This window comes from Anser anser (assembly GCF_964211835.1).
Source record: "Anser anser genome assembly, chromosome: 14".
Classification (NCBI taxonomy): domain Eukaryota; kingdom Metazoa; phylum Chordata; class Aves; order Anseriformes; family Anatidae; genus Anser; species Anser anser.
Window position 1 is genome coordinate 2,429,810 of NC_139735.1, and position 18,592 is coordinate 2,448,401.

At 41.8% G+C, this 18,592-nt stretch overlaps 1 protein-coding gene across 6 annotated transcripts in view; it reads right to left on the reverse strand.

Moving 5' to 3' along the window:
- Positions 1 to 898: 898 nt before the first annotated feature.
- FSTL4 (follistatin like 4) overlaps positions 899 to 18,592 on the reverse strand; it is a 351,120-nt gene continuing 333,426 nt past the window's right edge. For all 6 annotated transcript variants that reach the window (XM_083798912.1, XM_083798911.1, XM_083798913.1 and 3 more), the window contains 5 exons: positions 13,860 to 13,978; positions 11,180 to 11,329; positions 10,449 to 10,556; positions 7,274 to 7,383; positions 899 to 4,184 (listed from right to left, as the gene is read on the reverse strand). In XM_083798912.1, the coding sequence (XP_083655038.1) occupies positions 3,482 to 4,184; positions 7,274 to 7,383; positions 10,449 to 10,556; positions 11,180 to 11,329; positions 13,860 to 13,978 (1,190 nt within the window). In that variant the 3' untranslated portion in view covers positions 899 to 3,481. The remainder of the gene's footprint in view (positions 4,185 to 7,273; positions 7,384 to 10,448; positions 10,557 to 11,179; positions 11,330 to 13,859; positions 13,979 to 18,592) is intronic.

Here is an 18,592-nt window from a genome sequence, read left to right on the forward strand (position 1 = left end):
CCTGATCTGTTTTACACAGTACCTAGCACGCTGCTGGGCACCGCAGTAATTAAGACATAATCATGGTATAAATCAAGTAAATAAGTACTTGTCAACAGGTCATCAGGACTCCTGTGTCTCTCGGGCAAAGCCGTGTTCATGGGGGTCAACACAGCCCGACGGCCAAATCCTTTCCATGGGGGTGAAACGTCTTTCGGCAGCCCTAATGGCCAAGTCCCTTTTGGCAGGGGCAGCTGAGCAGTCTGCCACCGATCCCAGGGGTGTGCCTACCTCTGCCATGGAAGCCTTTAGGAAATTGTGTTATTCGGTAGTGGTTAAAAAAATATAAATAAATGATGTATTAAACGGTAAGAACAGGTTGTCGCAGATTCCAGCGCAAGGCACTTGTGACTTTTCTCTCCAATTAAAAAAAAAAAAACAACACATGGACAGTTTCAAAATAGTCAAGGGGCTGTATAGTGAGGTTAAGTAAAAACACTCAATTTAGACAACGGAAATATTAAGGGAAATACTAAGGGGAAACACTATTTGCATTACACTGCTATTTAGCCTCAACATTGAATGGAAAACGCATCTGATCTTGGGACCAGTCTTACTGTCAGCCAGGAATTATTTTCTTCTGTGACCCGAGTGTCAGAATACCCAACGGATATGGAATAACTACATGGTCGTTACTTCACTTTAATTTCATTTCAATTAATCATTGTGATTAATTAATCAATTTATTAGGTAGGAATTAATTGTTAATTGGTGGAGAACACCAAGAGAGTGGGAAAGAAACTGCAAATAAGGCAACGCACCCTGCTTTTGACAGAGCTGGAAGGCAAAAATGACTTTTGGCTGACATTTTTTGAGTATATATAAAATCTCCATGTCATAACAAAAAATAAAATCAGAGTAACAAATGTGCAGCACTTTAATGTCAGAATTGACCATCATTGGAACTGTTCACAAGTAGTGTGGACAATCTAAGTTGTACTTCATTTTCTAAGTATGACATATAGCCGTTAGGATAATTTAGAAAACACATCACCAGAACTTGGGCTGAAGGGGAAGAAAGGGAACATCTTTGAAAGGTCCAGGTGGGAGTTTTCAAGTGAACGCTATTCCAATAGTTTGCAACAAACAGGAAGAAGTGAGGTCTGTTACACATCTTTCACAGCCTATATATAAACCAGCCTCAAGAATATTTACCTGAACAGATATTTACATTTTTTTTTAAATATTCTTAAAAAAGTAATATTTGATCTATGACACAATGAACGTCTCTACAGGGAAACATAGGCATAATAAAATATTCAAGAAGTCATAAAAGGTAACACGAGAGCAGTGTTTGGCCTTAGCAAAACACATTTAGGATGACTGCAATGTATGGATACAGTTTCAATCAAGAAAGGAGTTGTGCATATTTAAAGGTACTTACAAAGCTGGTCTCCTCCTTTTCTTGACATGGGTATGTTTCCTAACCAGATGAGTACAAAATCATGGACACCATGCATTGCTAAAGGAAGGCTATGCCAATCTCTTTTATATGCCTGTGTTGCAATGATGGGATAGTCTCTTCTAACCCCTATGGCTCATAAGTGAAAATACATGTAGGTTTAAGCCTATGGGTGTTGAAGGGCAATTTAAAGGACTCCATGTTTAATGAATTCATAGGATTCATCTCCTGTTCTCGTCTGTCTGAACAGATTTTTATATATTCTCTATAGAACCGAAATGGTTTAAAATACTTCAGGTCTACAGCCATGCTAAAATGCTTCTCTTTTGGTTAAAGTTGAACATTTAAAGCAAAGATTACCACCGCTAATCTGCACCCTTCTCATGTAAAAATCCCTCTGTGTGCATTGTGAAATGGGTGACTTCAAGCATCTGTGTTGGAAAATAATTACTGCGCCACTAAATATCACTGGGTGTGTGAAGCACTTGCTTCGTACAAACTCTGGGCAACAAGGTCATTCTCAAAAGGAGCTGGGTCTTTCAAAAGGCCAATGTGTGGCTCTGATGCAACAGATGTTTACCTTCAGAGAGAGCTTTCACCAACATCAAGCCCACATTTTCAAAGCAGCATGTGGGATCCAACTGCTCGCAGACATCTGTTCGCAGTGGCAGTGGTGCTCCCATGGCTTGCACCACTTTGCGAGCCGTAGCTGCTCTTGCCCTGATTACTTCATGGTGATGAACACAGAAAGTTACAAAAAAACAACTAGAAAAGTTTTTATGTCTTTCCAAATGCGCAAATGGATCTATACTTTTATGGGAACTGAACTTAAATTTTTCAATGCCAGCTGTTGCATTCTAGGGTAATTCAGCTGGTTTTACAAGAATCTCTTTGCTCATAACTAAAAGATAATTGACTATAAACAAGTGTACTAGAAATGGAGAGAAAAAAAATACAAAGAAAAATTGTTTCCCAGAATGCCTGAAAATTAAGGCTACAACTAGAAAGTGAGTGAGTTTCCTATTTAAAATACCCTATGCCATTGTAGCCAGTATTTCGTGAAGAACCCAGTGACTTCAGTACTACTAAATATTCAATGAGAGAAACCAACAGTTTCTAGAAGCGTTGCTGCCTCCTGTGGGAACAACCCTAACTAATTCTCTGCCCACTGAAGAGCAGATTTTGTATCCTGTGCCCAAGCTGACCGGACTCACAAGCTACTTAAGGACTAATGCCCCCCTTCTCAACAAATATTTTTATACAAACTCTGACCCCCAAGTGTTTTCTGGCTTTTATCCACTCTAATGGCCTGGATATTTCATGCCAAATTTCTCACATGCAATCATACACGTATGCATTAGAAGAGGCAGGACTCATAACATTGCTTTCAGTAGTACCAGGAGCAAAATTAAGCACAGAAGAAAGCGAGCTGACAGTTACTATTTCTGTTATGCCTCCTTCTGAAATCACATCCGTGAATCCTCCCAAAGCCATCCTGCAGAGAAAACTGATCAGTTTTCATTAAATCGCTCTCCTAGGTTTCTGCGGTTTGAAAACTGCTCTCTGATGCTTATTTTCCCTTGTCATCCAAAGGTGAATTTTAACTGCAGTCATCAGGTGGGGCAACCAGCACAGCGAGCGGGCAAGGTGTACGGAAAGAAAACGGATGGCTTGAACGTAACATAAAAGCCCCTCAATACGGAAACTCAAAATCTGTTTTGTTCTACAGATTCACTAGGTTTTGTGGCTTATGTGATATCTCGGTGGAGATATTATTCGCTTCCCAGCATTTTTCTCATAACCACAAATCATACCCCTAAATAAAAAATAACCCTTCAAAACCACTTCCTATTAGCAGAGCATACCTTATAAAACTTGCAAGTAGACCAGTGTTGTACCATGAAGCCTATACAGGGGGTTTTTGTTTTTTCTTTTTTTTTTCTTTACCAGTGTAAAAATATACAATGCTACTGCTCATTTGTTGCAGTGTAAAGGTCCAACTGGTACTTGCCTGCCTAAGGCTCTACTGCTATTGCTCTTTCATACTTCTCCAACCCAGACCACTGTGTTACCCCTCCTTATACCTGAAACCTCGCAACGTAACGTATTTTGCTTCCCATTTATAACAAACAAAGAATCTTTAGCTGGTGTAATGAGATACTGTCCAAATAATCCACTGTCTTTCATAATTCTGTTGTGGCTGCTCCAGGGCCAGTCTTTGGATGTGATAGGGTCCTTTAAATTCTTCAATACATTCATTTTCCCCGTTGACAGCTCTACAAAAAGCACATCTGTTTGCAAATGTGAAGTAGCATATATATAGTACTGATTGCCTTCAGTGAAAGAGGGCTGAAATGTCAGATCAGATACGTGTATGTTTGTTTGTAAGTCATAAATCAACTTGATTTCCCCCTGGACAGTTACAGCCTGGACTTTGATCCTGCCACTGTCTTCATCCGCGCTGACCAAGTAGCGTCCGTCCGGGGAGACGTGAGGGGTGCCCGACACGTCGCTGTTGGTGCCGATGACAGCGTCGGTAACGCTGTCGATAAGGAGCTGCGGCGAGGCAGCCCTCGGCCGGTTCCTCCTACACTGCACCAAGAAGTAGCCGCCCAGGTGGGTGTAGGCCATGGTCTGCGGCACGCAGCTGTAGTTCCTGAAGCTGATGGTCTTGACGTGGGTCACGGTTTCCAGGTCAATTTTGTGGACTGCGGATTTCGATTTGTTAAAGATGAAGCCGAATCTGAAACAGGAAACAGGACACTGAGAAGACATGACTCCGGAGACATGGTGGTGTGCTTGAAAAAAGAGGAGAGTCATCGGAACTGGGAAACTGTCCTCTTAATTTTGTGTGCAATAAGGCTGTGTGGTTTCTGCAAGAAACCTCTCTCGTTTTAGTGCTTCTAACGTGCACTAAAAGGAAGAATACATTTCAGTGCAAGTTAGCAACTGATCCTGGAAGCCTGAATATGTACTTGGGTATTTGATTCCAAGTCTTTTATTAGGAAGACCAATTTACCATAGGAATATCAAGGCTTTTTATTTTCTTTTTTCTTTTTATTCTTTTTTTTGGTAGGTAAAGCGCATTGACCAGTTATGTATTTAATCTGTTTCACTTCTAGATAGAAGTAATTCATTATATACTCGAGACTTCCTGGAAACATGACAGTGTTCGACAGAGAGCGTCTCCCTGTCAGGCTGGGGGCAGAGAGCACCTTTGAACTACGCTTGTAACCACGGAGAGAACACCAACGTGCCCAAATCAGAGCATCTGAGGGCAGCTCTGACGCGTGCTTTGTACCCGCGGTGCCTGGGGACCACTGCAGGAGCTGCGAGGCCGAGGTGTGGAGCAGGCTGCGTCAGGCACCGTCCCGCCAGCCCAGGAAAGGTGGAAAACATTTGTCAGGGCAGATAATGAGCAAGGGTGCGCTGGAGAAAAGTGGTCTTTGTTTTCGTGCTCCAGAGAGGGCAGACAACAGTAAGCAGAGGAATAAACGCTCTCTAAAAGATATATGCTGCAGCACACCTGACCTTTGCTGAAGACAAAAAAGGTCAAGAATAGCCAGGAAAGGTTTCTGCTTAATTTGAGAGGGAGCCCATAGAAGCAGCCTGTTTGTGTTCCCCTGGATTCACAGGTCACTGGCACCGACTTACAAAAACTAATTCTACATCTTTTCATCCATTCAATGCAGAGAGAAGGAAATGAAGTGAGTGTTTAGTTTTGTATTTCTTCCCTGAAAGATGTAAAATTGTTTTTTGGAACATGGAGGACTGTGCTTCTGTGCAGATAATAGATATTTTGCTTAAAACACTGGGTTTATTTTTTTATTCTTAATCCATCTGTCAATGAGACACTCAGCAATGATTTCACTTCTAAAGAACGAGCCAATGTAGTGTATGATTCCATGAAAATCACTGGGCTAAGCCTTTCATTTTCCCATTACATTCACATCCATTAGAGACTTCACAAAATATCTGCAGTAGAGATTCGTAGTGCACTGTGTGTGGGGAAATTGGATATGACACTTGTATTTCTCCTGGATGAACGCATTTTAAGTACACTTTAAAAAATGCTTTCCTTTACAGCATTTTTTTGAGACTTCCTTAATACTTGGCCAAATGCCTGAAGAAGTTAAAAATGGTTCTTATCATAAACTTTAATTTAAAGTGGGTCAGAATGTGTTTTATGTGCACACAGCTGCAGAAGAGGCACAGTGCTTGCATGAAATCTGTGATCTGAAATCTCAACGAGAGCCTTGCACTTAGAGAGTTTTTAATAGACAGCAATCTACCCTGGGAACTAATAAAAATGGATACATTTCTAGATATCCATCTGAAATAACAAGCAGCTGAAATACATATGCAGGAACATTTGCATACAAATATTTTTTTGGCTCTCAGAAGAGATTGCTTAAATATTCACCTTCCTGGGAAATGCTGGAATCGCCATTTATTGTTTCTGAGTGGAGAATTTAGAACATGATCCCAGTAAGTCTCATTAGACTGTGAGCAATTATTTTTTTGTGCTGAAGGTGAGAGAGAACTGACAAAGATCTGGCCCTGAACAAATGAAATAGGAAATTAGGCACGGCATTCTCTGCTTTGCACATGGAAAACTATAGGCAGTTGTCTACATTTAATATTTTTCCTGGAAGATCATCTGTATGCAGCTGATTAATCACACTGACACAAACAAACAAACTAACAAATCCACAAGAAAACAAACAAAAAAATTGTTCCATTTTCCTGTCTTTGAACCCAGACTTTACCTCCTCAACCCAATCTTTAACATTCAGCAGTCGTCTACCTCCTGGCACTACTCTTACTCATACCATTACTTTGAAAGCAAACTGGAAAAGTGAGGTAGGGAAAAATTAAGAATGAAAACCATGAAGTATGTCTTATTTTGTGCTTCAGGAAGCAAAGTTATTTATTTTGGATCAGATTCAACACGTAATAATTTAAGTGTGACCTCAGCGTTCCTTGCAGGGAATCTAAGCTTACTGTAAGGAGCTACATTATGATTTTTGGAGTGTTTAAGTTAGTTAAACTATATTGGTGACAGGAGGTGATTAAGCAGTTGTTATGTTATAACATGGTAAGAACAGTATAAATTGCTTTGTAGTTATCATCAATTTTGATAACTTTAATGGGAGGCTTCCGTTCCTGCTGGGAAGCAGTCAGTATTACTCCAAGTTATTAGTATGTAACTTATGCAATCTCATTAACCACTACATCACATTAACATTCAAAACTGATGGTTTGTAGAGGTGGTTTGTTTTTTTCTTTCTTCTTCTTCTTTCTAATGTGCAGTGCATATCATTTTTCTGCTCAAATCTTACACCTCACACACGGATCTAGCAACAGATTTTGAACAGGGAAGTAGCTGGAAACATGTGGAAGGCCCATGCTTTATGCTTCGAGCAGCATAAACTTTTACCACTTCCGGCAATAAATCCTTGATCCAAAAAGTGGTTTTGAGACAAGGAAGCCAGCTTTCTGGCCATCAAATTCCCAGCACAAACAAGCCAGGGCAGCATGTTGTGCTTTGCTGCACAGAGGCCCGGCTGACCAAGCCGAGGTCTGAATGCCCATGCAAGGGCTAAGGGAAGCTGAGGTTTGTTTCTCGCTGTTTCATTGATTTGATGAATAACTGTAAATAATTTGCTCAAGCATTTCTCCATTTCTCGTGTGAAAATGGAAACAAGAATATTTAGCTCAATCACAAATTCATTCATTAACATTTGTAAAGTGCTGTAAGATTATTAGACAGATCCTCACTAGAAGTGAGCAGTATGGTCACTGTCAATATTCATTAAGAGAATTTCTTACCTAACGTGATTAATAATAAGATTTGTAGGTGGTATAAAAAAATCATCCACTCCTTCAAATGGCGTGCGGATAACATGCTGATACTCCCCTGCACTCGCCTCTGGTATTACCTGCAATAAATACACACAAGGTTGTGTGCAAGAAAAGCAGAAAGGTAAATACAGATTACACAGTCATACACGGTGCCGAGTGGCTTTTCCCAAGGATGCAGTAGACTCAAATTGATTAACGACTTCAAAATACTGTTTGGTGTAGCCGCCTTGAAAAAGGTGTGCTAATAAATAGTATTTGAGGCTTGACATTTGTAAGGTAAGTACACAGCTCTACTTTCATAAGACGTTTATATTGCAAGAAAGAGCAGTCATGCAGGAGCTGAAATAGTATGACAACACTAAGACCACAATAATTTATTCCTTGCTGTCTAAAATAAACAGTTATTTCACGGTCATGTTTATTAATCTCACTTAGGTGCACAGTGATAATTTACCAGCTCGAAGGCTCAAACACTAACTCACAGCAGTTAATTATCACTTTGAAGGAGAAGACCTGTTCATCCACCTACTGCACCATACAAGACTCATAGGGGAGCAGAGCAAGTCCCTGCTGCTGTTCTCCCCGTGCCATCCCCCAGCACAGCCCACACCCCTGCTGCCACAGAAACTCTGCTCCCCGACTGCTCCAGACATGGAGAGGCAGAAGTTTTCAGTAATGAAGATGTTAAATACTCAGATTATTTGCTTGGTTCAAGATGACTTTAGTCTATTCACTGGGATACTCTGCTCATGTAATGTGCAACAGTAGTTGCTTTGAGCTTATAGCTACATAATTCATTGCAGGAAATGCTAAAACCCTACAAGGTTCAGTTCAGACAGCCATTCTGACCATGCCATTTAGATTTCTTCCAATTAAATTGCTCAAGAAAGATGCCTGTTCCTGCACAGTGCTTTCACGAGGCCAGTAATGGCTGAACAACAGCATCCCATTAGTCGGCTGCACGGGCTGTTTGATAAATCTCTGACTTCCACAGAACTAGTGGAAATTTAGATCTACTTGCACAGTAGCATTTTTATTTAAAAAGATATTTTATTGCATGACAGCAGCTAACAACTCCGGGTTTGAAGAACGAACTTCACCAGATTAGTTGCTGCCCACCTTTTGGGAAAAGATGGTTGGAAAAAAAAGAAAAGATCTGCTAATGCTGGTGCTAATCCCACTCTCCACATGTGTAACTGCACTATATAAAGCTAACGGAAAGGACTATCTGAGAGCTGGAGCCTCATAACAAGTTTCCAGCTGTGCAGACGGTGTGTTCTTTTTAATAATCACATGCCTGAGCCATCTCTCCTTTAATTACAGAAACCTCTCACAGCTGGGTGGAGGAAATTGAGCTGGAAAGGGTAAAGAGAGCCCATTTTGTCTCCCTATACCCTGTTCAGGAAAATGTGCTAGTGCCTAGGTGAGGCTAGCTGGTGGCACTGCCTCAGAAAACTTTGTTGATTTGCCCCCATTCTGTTTCTGCTGAAAATGCCTGTGTTGAACTGCCGGTTGGTTCCTCATTATAACTGAAAGCCTGCAGGTTGTGGATACTACCTTGCACAGAGTGTGCTCGTCCCACACTCATGGGGCATTGCCTCCAGCAAAGCCTTGGGCAGCCCCACGACTGGTGTAGCCTACAGATTTGCAGTTTTTCAGGTCAGAAAGCAAAGCCCCTCTTCTCGGCTTCCTCACTCTGTTGGCGAATGCTCTGATGTAGCTCCAGAAGCAAATTTTCTGGTAAAAAGATATTCATGAGTCTTCCACGGGTCCAGAAAGGCTGGGCAGCAGGTGCCAGAAAATACTACAGAGGGGAACGTCTGGATGGATCAAATCAGGTTTGGTGTCCACTTTGTCATATGACATACAGCAGCAGCAAAATGCCCAATTAGATGCCTACACGAGAAAAGCTAATTCCCCAGGGCAATCCAGAAAAGGAAGCTCATTTCGATGTCCGAGCCTATGCATGTTCCTGTGCCCTGACAGCACCGTGCTGGTCGGAGTCACGCTGAGCGTGAGCAGCTGCAGGGAGCTCACTGGCTTCGCTCCAGTGCAGTCACTGACACCCAACAGCAGAACATGTCCCCGAGGTTTTATTTTTGCTGATCATGCTTCTTTCATACCCTCTAGATTTTTTTATCTTTTATTTAAATAATAATACATGGTTTTCAGAAGCACTGAACAAACCCACCACCTCCTCTGTTAAAGATTTGCATTTTACTGTGATAAAAATTCTGCTGCATTATGCTCCATCATCATTGAAAAAGAAAGCTTAAGGCTTGAGAGAAAGAAGTGAAAAAATAGGTAAAGTTTAAGGAAAATAAGTAGCAATTTAGTGCATTGGCAGAAAACCTGGACTTCCACGCGAAAGACAAGAAGAGGTAAGTGTCTTTACCAAAGCAGAGAATAGGGTGGTTTTGCTCTAACCTTAATGAGAGCGATAGGCTAGCAATCCCGAAATGAGTTACAAATCTTGAGGCACAGTGCAATGCATTCACCTTTCAATGTTCCTTTTCACACACAATGCACCCGAATTGTTTGCAGACAGAAAAAATTGCAGGTCTTCGTAATGTCTGAGAAGGGTGCACTGCACTTAGTCCTTACCCTATGCTTTCCCTGAATGTGTGTTGCTCAACCTGACTTGCACCTCTGCTGAAATACTACCAATAGGCTAGCGAGTGACAGATTTCTGTACAGAAAGTACGCTCTTCCAGGCTTCTTGGTATCCACTGCTTTTAGACCTCAATCAAGCTAAAAAGAAGCTGCACTCACGCTGGCTGCACAAATGACTCGGAGCATCGCACGCTCGTGCTGCTCGCAGTCAGCTGCCAGCCCGTGCTGGATGACTTTATGGCACTTGGCTCTGTCATCAGCCTTAAAACAAAATAGACCTTGGCAACAAAGCCATCCTGCTGCCAGCCCATGGCACAGTCATTGCTCAAAAACAAATTAAACAGCAGGAAAAATATGTGAGGATGGACAGAAGAGGGATGAATAAAACACACTAGATATGCAAATGAAAAAGCAGCTTTACATCCAGACCATTAAAGGCTGTTAATTACCTGCAAGCAGCCAGTCAGCAGCTTGCTGCTGAGGATGTCGAGCAAAGGAAGGGCAAAGGCTCGGGTGCAGAAGGGCTTACCTGCAGCGTTGGCGAGGATTTCCGCATGTCACCCCAGCTAAGCACCCACACTTGATCGTGGGATTTGTCATAATGCAACTTGGTTGGTAACGGGTCAACGTCCAAGGACTTGGAAACAAAAAAAGAGAGATACATATTTACATAGTGATATGAATTTCATTATGCACACAACACACATTACATTAGCTTACTGTAGACATTCCCACGTACCACTGTTTACGCCCATGTGTACAGCTTTGTACAATTACCTTCTCATCAGCTGAGAGATCAGCAGAAGTACCAGCAATAGAAAATCTGGCTGCTCATCTCCATTTTCTGGCTAGACGTCCCTCCAACTTCTGTTACTTACAGCAGATCAGGATCCAGTTTCTGCCTGAACTATACCTGTGTCAGTTCATTCTTCCTAACCTACCTGTAACCAACGTCAGGGAGCAGCTCAGTAAGCATATGTCAGAAATTAGTTCTAGCATTATTTTACCACGTTAGCTGCAAGCCCAGCTGCAGACACAGCCCTGAGACAATGATCACCACCCCATAAAGGAATTTCTTCCTGCCAGTGAGGTTTCGGAACAGTGAATGACAGGGTGTGACCCCATGGGTGAAAACAACACAGGCCAAACTTTTTAGTGATGTCAGCAGATCCACTGGGCAAAAATCTATGTTTATTTTCCTGTATCAAAGTCTTTTTGAACTTTTGCCATCCTTGAATAAAGATTTCCCCTTGTAAGTACCTGTATGGCTTTCTGAGTCTGGATATCAATTATCATTACTCTGTGCTGCTTAGGCTGTGTCACATAAATATATTTGTCTCTGACGTTGACCGCTGAAGCCCAGAGGCAGGATTGAGTGCCTTCACCTTCCACTCTAGGACAGATCTCTTCCTGCGGAAAAAAAAAAAAAAGAAGAAAAGAGGATTAATTTCTACAAGTTCAGGGTCTGAAGCTGTAAGAAGGTTAGCTTTGAAAGCCACAGAAAACAATTCCACGAGGATTCCATTAGGATGAGGATTTTTTTTCTTTTCTTTTCCTGGAAAACATGAAGTAATTATTTTATTTGGTACCACACTGCAGCCTGGCCCTACCCGGTGACATCAAACAGCTGGACCTCCTGCAAACTCTGAATTTAAATAACTACATAGTCTATGGATCTACCTTTTGAAGCACACCTTGGTTTAGCAAGACTTGCAGTGCTGTCAGCACTTAACAAAAATAGAAATATCACTGTGTGCTCTGAAAAACAGGGATTTACATTAATTACATTGTTTGAATATCAGCTTTATATTTTTCATACATTCTTCATTTTCAGTTCAGGAGAGCGTGCTCTATGGTGGTTGTGCTCAAGGGAATAGAGCAGAATAGGCAGGGTCCTACCATCTGTTGCTCCAGCATAGAAACTTCTGTTCAAAAGGAACCAAATCCTGATACTTTGGACAAACCTTGTTCTCAACTGCCTTCTGCCGTATTTTGTTGCAGATCTTCCACTCACCGAGTCCTGTACACAACGGGTATTAGCTTCAGTGGGAGCTCACTGGCACCCTAAGTTTGAAGAGTCACACGTGATCTCACGAGAAAGCCTCTGCATGTTGGCTGCTCTACAAAGTCGTGTTGCTTAACGTGAATGGGCATTTATGTTGGACCAGGCTGTGGTGCAGAAAGGAGGATAAACCAAAGTGAACACGTATATATTTCAGTGAGCACAACTGTTGGTTTTAAATCTTGTCAATGCAACAGCTGGGTCACTGTAAATAATGGCACAACCCCCCATGGGGGAAGCAATCAGGGCAGCAGAGCTTATTCAGGGCAAGGGGATGCACAAACAAAAGCAATGCCAGCACCGAGTCTGTATCAGAGCAATGATCAGGGATGAAAAGATTTCACCTCTAAGCAGCAGAGCCCTGCCAGCTCAGTACCTTGATGGAGACCCGTGTAAGGGCTGAAGGTACAAGATTCAACAGCTTGGCTGAGTTTTGCTTTCTGGCCCTCCAGCTGGGCTGGAGACTGTTGCTACAGCAAGCTAAAACAAGCTACAAAAGCCAGCCTTGTGCTCCCAGCAGCCATCCACGCAGCTGAGCACCGGACAGGCTCCAGATAGGCTCCAGACTGCCCTCCTCATCCTCAGCAGCACACCCGGCAGTGGCGCAGAGCAGATCCTTGGCCTGGGCTCTGGCAGCACAGCATCCACCCAAACCAAGGGGAGCAGGGAGGATCACCCACCCTTCAGTTACACTGCTCAGCTACGCCTCTAACAGGAAACGAGGACACTTTTGTTGTAGGAACCCTTATAAACCGTAGGCTGGTATCACTGTCTGCATGGCAAACACTCAAGATGCTAAAAGAAAAAAGGGAGGAAAAGAAGTCAAACCTCCCAATACCATGGCAAAGGGCACTATGATATCCATAGGAAACCCTCAGAGGTCTCTCTGAAAGGCAGCCAAATAATAACGATAAAAGTCCCTTTTATGCCCACCACTGTGCTGACATTATTTCTTTAAGGGCCTGCTCTCCTCTGTGCTTTTCAAGCTGTTTCTCCAGAACCACCTCTTCAATATTTACAGCTCTTTGGAAAAGAAACACAAGATGTCTTTCTTTAAGTAGTAACAGCTGAAGTGTGGCTTAATTAAGTACACACTAAGTAAGTTTTGTTAAAGTATTCCAGTAGATAAAAAAACACTATCAACCACAAATGTATGAGTTTTAGAAAACAATGAATACAGACTCACGGAAAGATCATGGCCCATGGTAGCAGTGCCTAACCCAGCCTGCAAGGCTATGATCATGTTCTGTTTACCCTGTAAATCGAACTTTTCATAAAATTAAACGAAGGAGTGATTAACAAAGCATTTCTGGATGTATTTCAGCACCTGTCTTTTAGGCGATGTGATAGCTTCCTGTGTGTGTACATGATGTGTGCTATTGTAGAGGAGTACATGACACAGGTCACAGAAAACATTGGCCTCTCAGAGCCTCCAGGCACACATTATCCCACCTGCCACATTGAGCTCCCGTGTACGAGCCAGTGCTTGAAATTCACTGACATTGCAACAAATTTCCCTTGTAATTTCCTACAGCAAGGATTAGGTAAACTTGGTGCTGGCAGAAAACGTCAGACAGCAAGCAAGGATGGTGTGGGTCTCTGCTTCAGCAGCAGAAGATGCAAAGGACCAGCACGGCACAACAAACCTCACCGCATCCTCACTCACCTCCCAGCTGTGATTCAGTCTGGGAAATGTATCCAAGGTTTATCCCATACGTAGTTCCCTTAATTTTCAAGTGGAGATGATTAACCTCAAGGATGTCAAATGAAACCCACCAAGTCAAAATGTAACTGTCAACCTTTGGTAGTAACAACCTTTGAAGAGATTAAGAGAAAGTTTCCCAGCTGCCAGCTATAGCTGCTGGGTTCAGGACTTACGTAACTCGTGAAAATCCTCTCTTCGGGCCTGATGTGCCTGCGGATTTCACATTCATTTGGCTGAAGGACTGTGATCCCGTCATCAGAAAAGACATAGAACATATTCCCAACACTCAGGCCTTGAAGGGGGATAAAGCAAAAGGAGAAGCATTATTTTTTCTGCATGTATCCATAGCTGTTAGGACTATAAGAACTCACCCACTTCCCCCAACAAACAAAATCTGCCTTACATAAAGGTTGGTCATTTGGATGCAGTCAGTGCATTCACAAAATCAAATTTCATGTCACAACGAGGGCTTCAAGGAGTGAAGAGGTACAGACACATTCAAAAATGCATTGCCTTGGTGGCGGCAGTTGTACACCAGTATTGGTGTTCAGGTCTTGTGCTAACGTACAAAGCAGGACTTGAGTTAAGTAAGCCTCTGTGTGATTATTATTGTACCTCCTCAGACTATGGCTTTGGTTTGTTATGATTTCATTAAAAATAGTTTGCTAATAATTTGAGAACCGAGCGAGAAGCTTTAGTTTAAATTAATCTCCAAGCTGTCCTATTACAGTAAACTTGACTTCTTGCAACTGTGACGCAAAATGAATGTGCTTAACAGCTGTCCATGAATGAAAATATATCCTCTATTTTCTTAAACTATCTGAATGAACTATAGCCACCAAAACAAATACATTTTTGAAATCTTGCAAACTGTAATTCACAAATGTGGAGTACTTCAGCATTGCAATAGCACTCATTTATCCACAACTGGGGCATTCCGGGAGATTTGGAAAACTAGCTGTCTGTCACTGCTTAGCTGTTAGAGCATATTTTCTCATTTCTGTCATGCAGAAATGCCTTAAAACACTGATAATTTAGTTCCTCAGCTACATGCAGTTGCAGGAATAAGCATCTTTGAGAAATGTTCAGGATCTTTTCAAACGCTCCAGTTAGAAAGATCCAAGCATCATTTCATTTTTTTGTTTTTTGTTTTTGTACCGCCACCAGTAAATGTTTGCAATGACTACTGTCACCCCCAGTAATGCTGATGTCTACCTATCTGCCAACGCTATGGTGATGTGATAATTTGGAATTTCTCATTAATTATATTTTAACTATGGAGAAATAAGTTCCCAGTTCTACAGATCTGAACAATGTTCAGCATTACAATTCCTTTGGCTGCTCCTGTGGTGGCAGCTCTAAACCCTGCTCATGTCTATAAAGTTTCTCACATCTCAAGTGTTTGCATGATTGAGGCAAATTATCACAGGAAAACTTCATGATACAAACGTGTAATTTGGATAAATGTATTTTTTTGGAGAATTTAATTGAGTATACAGTTTAGTAAGGTTAGGAGGGTTTTTTGGAGCTAAAAAACCCTCTTCTTCTGCCAAATAAGTGGCTTCAGAGGACAAGTTCTCAGAATCAGGTGCTTGCTGTACTGACAATGTTGAAGTTAAATCTCTCTAAAAAACAGAAATACCCCAGTCAGGGCATCAGGTGGGTACAGGAGCTGGGATCCTTAAATGTGATGCCATGGTAAGGGTTCATGCATGTAGGAAAAAAGCTACTGAACTCCCATTGACAACTAGGTTACCTTTATTGACTAAGGGCTATTTATTTTAAGAGTACGTTAAAGCATTTCATTTGGGCGTTTTGGGCCAAACCCTGCGCTCACAGCATGCACACAGCTCCCACCAGCTTTGATGGGATTTGAGTGAATACCAGAGGGCAGAGCTTGGCCCTGTCTGGAATGAGTGCCCGTTGATGAGGTGAGTTCTGTAATCCTAACAGGTGGAGACAGGCAGGCAACAAACTACGGCCATTGTGAAGATGCTTATCATTATTTCCATGCACAATAGTAGTGTGATTTTATCTAAAACTCCAAATACGATGAGTGTGTATTTCAGAATTAAGGCCTTAATTTGTCACAAAAATACTTCTCTAATCATTTCACCTCAGTAGACTTAGAGCAAGTGACTTGGCAAGTCCTACCACTTATTTTATAGTAAAATGATTGCAAGTTTTACTGCTGACTGGTTAAAATATGACACAATTTACTAACAGCATTCAGGTACACTGAAGGCATGCTCTTTTCAGAGTTTATGAAATGAAATTAAAATGCTGTTGCAGTCAGTAATCTTCACACTGATTTTCAAACGAAGCAGGTGTTTTACAAGTCAGACTAGGCATTTTACTGTGACTTACAAAGTATTTGCCAGGTCTTGATTGGGGTACATATATAAACAAGCTCAGGGGAATTGGTAAAACAGACTCCAGGCTGGATTGCACTGCTGCCACAGCTTGGTCTGGGGAATTATTTCAATACACAGGCGGGCAATGGAGAACTTTGCTCAGCTGTAAGATTGATACTAGTGAGGCTGGTAATAGACTTAAGAGCTAGAGGACTAATGACCAGGGTTATTGCTGGTTTTTGCCCCCCTTTTTAACTGAAGACAGGTTGGATGACACAACTAGTTCAAAATCTAAAGCCAACATACCTCATCTGTATGACAAAAAACTATTATAACAAAAAGACCAACGAATGGCGAGGGCGTTCTAAATGTAACCCGTCTCATCTGAACCATTCCAGATGATGCTGGCTCTAACATCCTTATTATTTTTTCATCAGCTGAAGAAATAAAGCATGGACAGTTGTTGACTCAAGACTGAAATTCAGGAGGGCAGCAGACGACAAGAGTTTTCTTTATTTGAGGAACATAGATGTACTGAGATGTACATCTGCATTGCTCCCCTCGGAGATCAAAGGGCAAATCCGTCACAGGGCAATACTCTTTGAACCAATACGTGAATAATTTTCCCCAGTTTAATCTAAATGCTTGAAAGTATTTAAGAACTTACATAAGGTAACAAAAAGGCTTTCAGCTTTTTAAGTGCATGCCTTTATATAACTGATGATTGCCTGCTGGCAAGATATGTTCCCTTTATCCAGGAATAAAGAAAGCAGCACGCACTCTGAAAATGAACACTGGCATGAAAACAAATCTCTACTTTTGGGCTACACATCATTTTCTCTGTACAAAGACTAAAAACTAGATTGCACACTGAGTAAATACTGCACGTGCTTCCAGTCCCGTGTTTACCTGGCAGGTCATGCTATGTGCATTCATGTCTGGAGGTTTTCCTTGTGTGTGGTCTGTGAAAGGTTTTGAGGGAGGACTGGTAGACTAACTTTCAAAATGATCAACTACTTGTGTTAAAACTGTGACTCACAGCAAAAGGTTGTTCTGTGCAATATTCTGAATAAGATCTTACAAATAGCTTTAGTTGACATAGGCCTGGCGAGCACGAGGATGTGATCATTTTAAAGGAGCGCAGGTCTACCAGTCCAGTTGTGAATATTTCTACTTACACTTAAGTTTTCATTGTAACAGAATTGAGAGCTTATATTAGAATGTAAAAACAAAAATACCATTCCTCTCTACGAGCCTTCTCTGTGCCAAGATTTCACGTTAAGGTATGTTCGGTGGATTCTTTGTCTAGAATGAATGTGCTGAACAAATACTACAGAATGTAGACAAGGGAATAAACCTACTCTAAAGATACTGAAGTGCTTAGGAACATCAATAGTAAATCTGCTTTTACTGCCTATGCTTTCCCTGTAAATTGCTCATACGTTTATTTAAAATGTGCAAGGTTGATAAGCAGTAAGTCCATATTGTTTAGCAGAATTATAATAAGACTTTCTGCAACCAACTTCTTAGTTGTTCTTTAAGTATTTCTATACATCTGGTAGTGTTATCCAAATACTTTCTTTAAAAAGAAGTGTAAGAGATGCAGTATTAAATCATGTAGCATTATGCAGATGATGCTGGACTGAGAGATTTCATTTCTAAGCAGAAGGGAAATAGCAATTCTTAGTGCCCGTAATGCCATTTACAGGTACATTGGCAGTACAGAGACGCTCTTCAAAGCCATGCACTTGGCACTTGTGGGCGGTGTACAAACTCTGCAGAATTGTCATAGGTGGTCGTGCCACATCTCATGACCTCCAGCCGGCTGCCTTTGGTGTGAGTACGTACCTGCAGCCAGCAGCGGGACCTCAGCTATAGACCTAGGCAGCGCCAGTTACTAAGGGCTGGCACTTTCCTTCTTTCCCCCAAAATCCTTTAGGCTAAGCCATGGCAAAAGCTCCAAGCCAAGGGCACAAAGCACAACTCCTGTTGTGGGTACCTGGGGGCACGACTTACGAAAGTCTTTGCACAGAGACCTCCACGAGGTTGGAAGGGCAGCAAAGTCCCAGCTTCCTCACATGCAAGTGGCAGACTCAAGAACTGTCATGCCTGGACTTCTTGGACAATCCAGGAACCTTCTCCCAGTGAATAGGATGCCCTGCTCTAGCAGGCTGAAGTGCCCAAAGGCAGGAGGCTCCCCACCGATGCCTCTGGGCACCGTACTTCAGGTGGCATATGGGTGAGCTGCTTGAGAGCTTCTCACTGTGTGTTTTGGAAACAATTACAGCACCAGTGCATACAAAATCAAATCAATCTTGACTTCAAGTGGCTCCATAATATATTTGAGTCAATTAGCTGTTTAAGGATGCTTTTCTTCTAATTTGCCTTCCAAGATACGCAGATGTTGACCTTGTGCAGGGCATACTATAAATTTGATCAAACTAGAGATCTTAACTGCCAATTAAAACAAGGAGAAATGGGGCAACCTTTACCCTGCATTGATTTAAAAGATAGAGGGAAGTAAAACTTGAGGGTGTTTTTTGCTTAACAGA